The 9,271-nt window shown below is 50.8% G+C and overlaps 3 protein-coding genes across 3 annotated transcripts; 2 read left to right on the top strand and 1 right to left on the bottom strand.

Moving 5' to 3' along the window:
• Positions 1-767: 767 nt before the first annotated feature.
• FTJAE_4719 (histone acetyltransferase type B subunit 2) lies at positions 768-2,386 on the top strand (the record flags this gene model as incomplete). Its single annotated transcript, XM_037351152.1, has 6 exons — positions 768-804; positions 864-941; positions 995-1,028; positions 1,105-1,620; positions 1,673-2,158; positions 2,212-2,386. The coding sequence occupies 6 exons, from the start codon at positions 768-770 to the stop codon at positions 2,384-2,386; spliced, it is 1,326 nt and encodes a 441-aa protein (XP_037208192.1).
• Positions 2,387-3,008: 622 nt separating this feature from the next.
• Positions 3,009-5,108, top strand: FTJAE_4720 (uncharacterized protein; the record flags this gene model as incomplete). Its single annotated transcript, XM_037351154.1, has 1 exon — positions 3,009-5,108. The coding sequence occupies one exon, from the start codon at positions 3,009-3,011 to the stop codon at positions 5,106-5,108; it is 2,100 nt and encodes a 699-aa protein (XP_037208193.1).
• A 1,379-nt stretch (positions 5,109-6,487) lies between these two features.
• Positions 6,488-8,763, bottom strand: FTJAE_4721 (RNA binding protein; the record flags this gene model as incomplete). The annotated part of the gene is made up of 4 exons (XM_037351155.1): positions 6,488-7,468; positions 7,563-8,269; positions 8,419-8,476; positions 8,608-8,763. The coding sequence occupies 4 exons, from the start codon at positions 8,761-8,763 to the stop codon at positions 6,488-6,490; spliced, it is 1,902 nt and encodes a 633-aa protein (XP_037208194.1).
• Between the last annotated feature and the right edge of the window lie 508 nt (positions 8,764-9,271).

Genomic DNA, 9,271 nt, shown 5'->3' on the forward strand with positions numbered 1-9,271 from the left:
GTGAGCGGAATGGTGTTATAGCTGCGCGATCAGACCTCAGCAAGTGATACTGCACAGCACTCCGCAAAATGTGCCGTATCGTAGGGTACCGTCGAGTTCCGTGAGGGTTTATGAGGTAGAAGGGTGAAGGTGAAGGCGAACCGTGTTATCGTGAAGTGCAAGAGTCATTGAGGGAACCCAGCACCTACGGCGAGATGGTGGGGCTCTAAACCGGGCTGTGATGGAGGGGCTCGGTCTACTTCTGCAGTGCTTATAGGCTCCTCTGTTTTGTGCGGGGCGACGTTCGGAGTACTGCCTACGTGCCGTAGTGGAAAGAAAACTCAGGACCTTAACCCTAAGTGATAAAAATACTTAGGTAAATTTAGCCTAAATTTAGCGGACTCTTTACTAAGTTTATTTCGACACCCTAAATCAAGGTTCGGTGTTTTCTTGCTTCCTGAGGGTGATTGCTACCCCCGCTGTGAGTCAAAATCAAATGCCCGTGGTACCAGGTAGGTTGTGGGGTACTCTAGCCACAATGATCTTCCACTCGCTGTGGCTCACCGTTGCTAGGTACTCCGTACTGTCTGTCACTTTACGCGCGACGCGACCCGGGGCACTTTTCAGCCTTCCTGGTCAACTACACTCATCGTCCTCAGCCGTGCACACAATTTCTTACCACCAACGAATTGCTAGGTATCTACTTTGCTTTTACCATCATCTTACACATTTCCTACACATTCTAAACAACCTCAAAATAGTCAACTCGGCAAATAAGAAAAGTTATCATGGCACCTGCTCAATCTGCAGAGCGCGATGTGGACAGTGAGTTTGCGCTTCACAAGCAAGCAACTAAACTTGCCCGTAACCGCAAACTTGCACAGGCATGGTTACTGACATTAACGCAGTCGAGATGACTCACGAAGATGATGATGATCAGGGCGAGCGCATGATTAATGAAGGTATTGAGCATATAATGACAAGAATATGGACTAACCGTACTGACGCTAAACAGAGTACAAGACATGGAAGAAAAACAGCCCGTTCTTGTATGACATGATTCTCGGGCAAGTCATAGGTCTTTGATCACTACCACGGATTCTTGTTCTAACTTTCATCTTCCAGAACGGCTTTGACTTGGCCTACTCTGACCGTCCAATGGTTTCCCGACGTCAAGGAGCCAGAGGGCAAGAATTACTCAGTTCACCGCCTCCTACTTGGCACTCACACTTCAGATGAGAGCCCCAACTTTCTTCAAATTGCCAATGTTCAGATTCCAAAGGCTGTAGCGCCCAATCCCAAGGACTATGATGACGAGCGAGGCGAGATTGGTGGCTACGGTAAGCCTGGTGATGTCGCTGCTATCAAGTGCGAGATTGTTCAGAAGATCGAGCACCCCGGAGAAGTCAACAAGGCTCGATACCAACCTCAGAATCCTGACATTATCGCCACTCTTTGTGTGGATGGCAAGATCCTTATCTTCGACCGAACGAAGCACCCTCTCCAGCCCACTTCCCTTGGAAAAGTCAACGCTCAGATTGAGCTTGTTGGGCACAAGGCCGAAGGTTTCGGCCTGAACTGGAATCCTCATGAGGAGGGGTGTTTAGCATCTGGTAGCGAGGATACTACAATGTGTCTTTGGTAAGTATTGAACACTGGTACTCAGAATGCTCTACTCACATACTGTACTCAGGGACTTGAAGACCCTTAAGGGTGATTCGAGAATCCTCAATCCTTCTCGCAAGTACACTCATCACACTCAGATCGTCAACGACGTCCAGTATCATCCAATCTCAAAGAACTTCATCGGTTCCGTGTCCGACGATCAGACCCTCCAAATCGTTGACGTACGTCACAGCGAGACCGCTAAAGCAGCAGTTGTTGCTAAGCGCGGCCATCTTGATGCGATCAATGCTCTGGCGTTCAACCCCAACTCGGAAGTGCTCGTGGCCACTGCGTCAGCCGACAAGACAATCGGCATCTGGGACCTCAGAAATGTCAAGGAGAAGGTCCACACTTTGGAAGGTCACAACGATGCTGTTACATCCCTAGCCTGGCACCCGACTGAGGCCGGTATCCTGGGAAGTGCCAGCTATGATCGAAGAATCATCTTTTGGGATCTTTCGCGGGTTGGCGAGGAGGTATTGCCTGACGACCAGGATGACGGCCCCCCTGAATTGTACGTCCAGAAACTGCCAAAGCTTAATTATAATAAAAAGCTAACACGTCTAGACTTTTCATGCACGGCGGTCATACAAACCACTTGGCTGACTTCAGCTGGAATCTCAACGAGCCTTGGCTTGTAGCAAGCGCTGCGGAAGACAATCTGCTGCAGATCTGGAAGGTAGCAGAGTCCATTGTCGGTAAGGATGACGGCGACTTGCCTGTCGATGAGCTCGACCGATAGGTGAGGTGGAAGTTCGTGGAGAAGTTCCGGTCTTCATAGGATGAGGAGACGCAGCAGCTCTGGAGGCGCTGGCTTCAAGAGACAGATGCCACCAGCATCGAGGGGCGAGATAGTTATCCTAGTGCCAGGTGTACAAGCACTCAAGGGGGGCTTGAGGCGGAAAGAAAATAACAAACAAATTATTCACGTATCTCCCTGGATCAAATAGAATCCTTTTTGTGCTTCAGTACTCCAGCTCTTAGCAGTGTCGCGAATTTCTCACGGGCGCTTGGCACAGTTGACACTGGCAGCACCTGGCAGCTCCTTTCTTTTCTCTACCTAGTTATCTAGGTAGGTAGGTAGGTAAGGTAGGTAATTGACCCGGTGACTCTTCTTCCCACGGCAACTTAGGTAAAGTACCTCGTTACCTAGGTACCTAGATACTGTTTGTTGCCTGATATTCGACCCTCCGCCGTCAGTGGCCAGCTGCCTGGCTATTGTTTCTTGAATCATGCCCCACGAAGCACGGCCAAGTATCTTTGCACTACGACTTTCGACTTCAGCTCTACAGTCACACTGCCACAAATCTGGGAACATCATTCGGCTCCTCTGAGCTTTCGTCTATTCCTTCTTCACAATCTCTATGGCTTCCAACTCATCTCATCCAGATGCGGGACCATCTGCGCCAAACAACGTCCCTCATAATATTTTCAGCATGCAGCCAGCTGCGAGTAACACGGCTCAGTCCAGTGTCAACTCTCAAACTACTCCCCAGGGCCAAGGCGAAGACCAGGTTCAGTCCCCAGATGAGCTCCTCACACATCCAGAGAGGCAATTTGAGCTCCTAACAGATGGCATGCGACGTCGACTCGAGGAAACAGTAGCTCGCGAATCCCGCACAAAAGAAGAACTGGCCGCAATGGGCATCGATCCTGAAGGCTATTACGAACACGGGAACGAATATATAGACACAAACATCGATTCGGGCCCTGATATCGAAATCAAGGAGCCTGACAGCCAACTAAGTATCGCGAAGAGGGTCAAGTTCTCGAAAGCTTACTCTCGTGGTCTATTTGAAGGGCATAATCCATATGAAATTGAGAACGAGGTTGATCATCTCACCCTGAGTCTCAAGCACACCAGTCTCGATCTTATCACGGCTCTCTGCTGTAACCTTGAGCTTGCCATTGAGATTGGTAAGCACCTCTCTCCCAGAGACATCGTGAGCCTGTACATCGCCAGTCCTGCATTTCGAAATGCAATTACGGGACATATGCTCTCCTGCATTCGCATGTGGATTGACACCAATGCGCCCGAGGCTGGGAAAGTCTTCCACTGGAAGCTCTATGGCAGAGCCCTCATCAAAGATCCAGCGGACCGCAATTCAAGTACTGATGATGCTCGGTTCCTTGAAGGCCGCTGGGAAACCGCGAAGACAAATCCCAGCCAGATTCGACTGGTTCCTGGTCTTAAGTACCTTGAGTTGGTCATCGGTCGTGATCGGTACTGTCGCGAGATCATCGCAATGATGGCTCGCATGGGTCTTCGCATGCCACGCACAATGTACAGCACCCTTCTCCGACTCTGGGTCCTCCTTGAGATCCCTACTACGCGCCAGAGACAACTATTTCTGAGGAGTAGAAAGCACTGGACCAACATTCACCTCTACAACGCGTATTTCTTCATCGTCAAGCTTTCAATGGCCTTTACACACCCCTTCTTCAGCCCCATCAGCATTGACATGGTTCAGCTCATGATGGGCCAAAAAGGGTTATATCCCCTGTGGCAATGCCTCATGCGACAGAAATACAGAACTATGTCGGAATGCATGGAACTTAAGGCTCGCTATGACTTGCTTCTCCCTGAAACTGTTTGGGGGCTTATTCAGAGAGAAAGATACCCCTCGGCTTATGGCGTTCCTATCCACGACGTTGGCCTTGGTCACCTGGAAGGCTGGGGAAAAGGTGTCCTTCATCTCGGGCGCCCTGATGAGATATTGCCGATCGAGGCAGCGTCCCGTGGACTACATCTAGACGACCACGTCACTCAAATGATGGTATGGGGCTATATTGACTTTGAGACGGGAGAGAACCTCGTCCCGACTGAAGATGAGATGTACATCTCAGAGGAAGATGAGAAACTCAACAAAGCCGACAACACTCACCATTGGCAGCGCAAGCACGCTCTCAAGAAACGCTGGAATGAATTAACCCCTGAACAGCAACAGGAGATTAAGGACGATGACCTGGATGAACACCTCCGTGCTATGGCCTGGTCATCAGTTGACCATGAGGACCTAGACTGGGACAGGGAATCCGACGACGCTGACGACGAGAGCGACGGCGAATACGACATCAATGCCGAGATCAACCGTGGATATCGCATGCCTGCAGTACGTAACGAAAACTCATCACCCGACGAGAGCATGAACGACATACCAGCTGGCGGAGAGGCAATTCGCGTAGGGAATCAAGAAATCTCTGCTGACGAAGTCGCTGAGATGGTGGGAGGCATGGACGTCCCCGTTCAAAGAGAGGAGATCGAGGCCTGGAATACCACACTCAGCGAACTCTTCATCAACTCAACCCCCGAAGTGAATGACGGCGATTACGAAGTGGCCAGGAATTGGAACATCTGGTTCACCAATGGAAGCTCTGGTACACCCCCTTTCACTACCACACCCAATATGATGGGTTTCCAGAACCAGGCCACCGGTAACAATTTGAACAACAATGGGCAATAGGGCTACGGAGGAATAAAGGTACAAAAGATACGTGCAACTTCAACACGCATGGCATAAGATCGCCCTGGTCAGACAGCAGGCGTGTAGCGAATCCTTGTACTACTCTTGATCCGTAACCTTGTTGTGTTTCTACACACATCACTGGGTGGCCTCCAACGGAGCAAAAAGGAGAAAAGATTATAGGTCAAAGTACTTCTTGAGCATCCTATATTAATCTAGTATGCAAGACATAATGTGAAAAGCAGGGAGAGTTGATGTCTAAGGAATTACCTATCGATCATATGAGGGTAGTTCAATGAGAGGAAGAAATACAGTATGTAGACGAAATAAACGACAACCTCCAACAGCCAGCCGGCCTAGCCAAGTTCCTGAACCCTATTGTGTAGACAAAGTCATAGTCCCTAGTAGAACTGCAAGGAATCCAGATAGTACCTATGTAGGACTGGCGACATGCTCCCATATCGACAGCTCTTATGAACAGCAAAGATGCAGCTTTGGCCAGCCCCTGGGACAAAACATCCATTTTGACACCCCGACTCCTCCATACCGTGGCTTAGGTTCCTATTAGCCACCCCATCCAGCTCCCCAGCTCCTGTGCGTCCAAAGCAAAATCAGATGAAGATGGGAAGATGCAGAGATTATCAAGACAACTGAGCAACGTCAGAAAGACAACGTCGGACTCATATGGGAGAGAATGAGTGACAACGGCAAAAACCAGAAGATGAGGGTAGATATGAGAGACAGGCAATAGAGAAAAACAGTTAGTTTGTCGGGTAATGAGCCGCCGACTTTGTGTGAACTGGGATAACTGAGTCAGACAAAGGCCAAGAAATATCCGTACACACTCCCCTTCGCTATGCACCCAACCCCGTAACCGTTTTCCAGCAATACCACCACCAGCTCCTGAAGCCTTCAGAGACCACAACAGCTCTACGGATCTTCCTTTGCCCTCATGGCAAGAGGAAAGAAGAGCCGCAACATGCCGTCTCCAGTCTTGCAAAACATAAAACAGACAGCGGCCCCAGTAAGCAAAGTCCGTACCATATGGACTCAACCGGCAACACCAGAGAAATGGGGCCCTGGTCCCAGTAAAGTAAGCAAGTCACTTTTGTCTTCCCAACCTTTGAAATTTTGTAACACATCCCACCTTATAATCAATTATCCGTCACTCCGACCAGACCTTCCGAACCAATACACACACCATTCCACCTTTCCTCTGATAGATCTGATAGCACAGAGTTTGCAGTCGCAAATGATCTATGTTCATCATCAAAGAAATTTCGCGAAAAAATAAAGCGGCGCGTATCACCCGGGTCCATATACATGGAAGGTTGACCCAGGAAACACACAGCGGATGGGCTGTAACAGTCTTTTACTGTTTAAGCAGGCGACTTGTTAGGAGGGGCAGAACCACCATTCTGGCGGCCATCTCCTCCACTAACTGAAAGCCCTCCAATGCCGCTGGAGAGGAAAGCAAAGGGGTCGTTCTCAGTATTGCCACCGTTGTTGTTGGCGTTATTGTTATAAAAGTTGTTTGATGGTCCACCAGATGCAGGCCCATTGGTGGCTGACTGGAACGCAGCCTCAGCAGCACGACTATCGAAAGGGCCAGCCGCATGGGAAGCAGGTCCGGATCCAAAACTGCCGTGGGTGTTCAGCGAGCTAGGATAGGCGGCAGCACCACCTCCGAGGCCCGAGGGAAGGTAGTGGCTGGGCGGGCCTCCAAAGTGTTGTTGGTTATAACCACCACCGGAGCCGCCGAAGGAGCTACCAGAGCCGAATGGGCCGGGTCCTGGAGCACCTCCCATGGATCCTTGGTTCATACCGTACTGAGAGGCATTGTCCATGGGAGAAGGGTACCCAGAATCAGCAACAACAGCTGCGCCTGCGCGGCTGGCACCACATCGAAGACAGCATACGTTCTTCGCGAAGTTATGGTAGCCACAGACCTCATTACCACACTTCCAGTCACCGGCACGGAAAGGTACCACACCGCTACCGCCCATACGACCACCGCCATGACCCATAGGCCCATGGTGGCCACCGTGAGGAGGGGGGGGCATCATAGCAGGGGGTCCGTAACCATATCCGCCACCGTAATTGTTATTGCCGCCACCCATATCGTTCGAAGGGCCAGCACCGACAGCAGGGAACGAGCATCGGAAGCAAGCAGTTCGACGCTGGAAGTTGGAGAACCCGCAAGATGGACAGGTCCAGTCACCAGGCCTAGGGCGGTTCTTGCTAGGAGGGAAAGGAGTCAGTATGTCCTGAGCGCGGTCGAGGACACGGCTAGAGGAGGGCGAGACCTCAATGGCCTTCTCATTAAGGGCACGACCATTCATACAAAGGCTCTCAGCGGCCTATAACTGATTAGCATAACAGATAACGCATGGCGGCGACAAGAAGATGGAAATGGCGCAAAATGAGACTTGGTGAGGGAACTATTAGACTTACCTCCTCATGGGAAGAGAATACGGCAAATCCGGTACCAGTGGGTTTATGCTGTTCAGGGGTTCGAAGAGTCCAGAATGCAATGGGTCGACCACCGAACTGAGTGAACCAACTCTCGAGCTCTGACTGAGTGGTATCGTGTGGAAGTCCCGACATGTGAAGAACCTTACTCCTCTCCGAAAGAAAAGCTCGAACATCGGCCCGGGCATCCATGGGCCGAGTCAAGACATCGGGATGCTCCTGGGGAGGTTGCGACTTACGAATCAACCCCCGGAGGACTCGGGCAAGAGTGACAGCCTCTTCCATTGCACGTCGTGGCGAGGCAGGGGCAAGAGCCTGGAGGTGAAATGGAAGATTGTGCTTAATCGGAGCACTCGACTGAACGGGCTCAACTTCGAGAGCGGCGCAAATGTTGGAGAGCATCGAAGGCCCGAATGGCAGAGACTCGGGGTGGTGTTGCTGCCATCGCTGATACTCGGTGCGGAGATCGAAGGTGCGTGAGTGCTGCAAGTAAGGAGGGAGAACCACAGCCTTGTCGCGAGCCTCACGAGGCAGCTGAACACGGAGATCCCATGCGTCAAGAGTGACGAAGACGAAATCGAGGTTCTTCGAGGTTAAGTACTCGGTAGCGAATGTATCGAATCGGGTGATAGCGTCTCTAAAGGTACCAGCGTTTCGAACATGCTCCCAAGTCAAGGTTGTCAGGCTGGCTGCGAAAACAGTGGGTTAGCTAAAATATTTTACTTCGACATGAAAGTCCAGCAATGTTGGGTTTCGGCATTTGGGCAATTGTCTGGACGAAAGAGTGCAGCATGGAGTATATGTAATGGAAAAGAGCCATTAGCGTAAGAAAACTTACTACAGAGGGGCGTAATTGGAGTATTGACGGGTTTGACAAGGACGCTCTCATGCGTAATCTGGTAGTGACAAGGCTAATCAGCAATCGGTGTGTTATAAGGAGGCATTGAATGCTTCTGGGGGGAGAATTTGGAACACATTGAAAATTTTGGGGGGAGTGTTTTGGCCGGGACAAGATGGTGTTTCTCACCTCCTCAAGTGAGTTTGCGTCGACCAGGATCCAACCAAGCTCAATTACTTCGGCCGAGTCTTTTGTCACATAAACGCCGTGCTCGTCGCAGGTAGTCGCAACATGGATGACAACATATCGATCGATGTTAAGCTGGGGAAGTTGTTGTGAGGCCATATTCGCTACGGAACCGCTCGGACGAGGGTCGGCTGCGAGTTTGGGAGGTGAGAAGAATCAGTATCTGATTTGCTGGCAGCGCGGACGAGGCAGCGGCGGCGAACTACGAGGGGATCTCGTAGATTCCTTGAGATCGTCGTAGTGATAAACAATCGAAAGGCAAAGAAATATTATGTGCAACTAGCCCGTGGCCCGGCCAGCTCGCGATGAAAGAGGTAGAAAGGTATACGTGAGGTGGGTGAGCGGGAAGTTGACGGGAAGCGGAACGGATGTGGATGTGGCCAGTAGTTGAAATGGCAGCTTCCAGCCTTCAGGGGAGTTGGTGCCAAACACGAAATGGGCCTGAGGCGGGTGCTTTCTCTCCCAGGGGATCAGGCCCCGTAGGTAATGTTGTGGAGAACGTCAGCACAGGCTACCAGGCTATTTAAAGAGCCGGCCACGAATGAAGGGCGATTGTTCAACTTCATGGGCAGCATAAGTTATCATATTATCGTTGGGTCATTAGAGA

This window comes from Fusarium tjaetaba (assembly GCF_013396195.1).
Source record: "Fusarium tjaetaba strain NRRL 66243 chromosome Unknown NRRL66243_c0000090, whole genome shotgun sequence".
NCBI lineage: Eukaryota > Fungi > Ascomycota > Sordariomycetes > Hypocreales > Nectriaceae > Fusarium > Fusarium tjaetaba.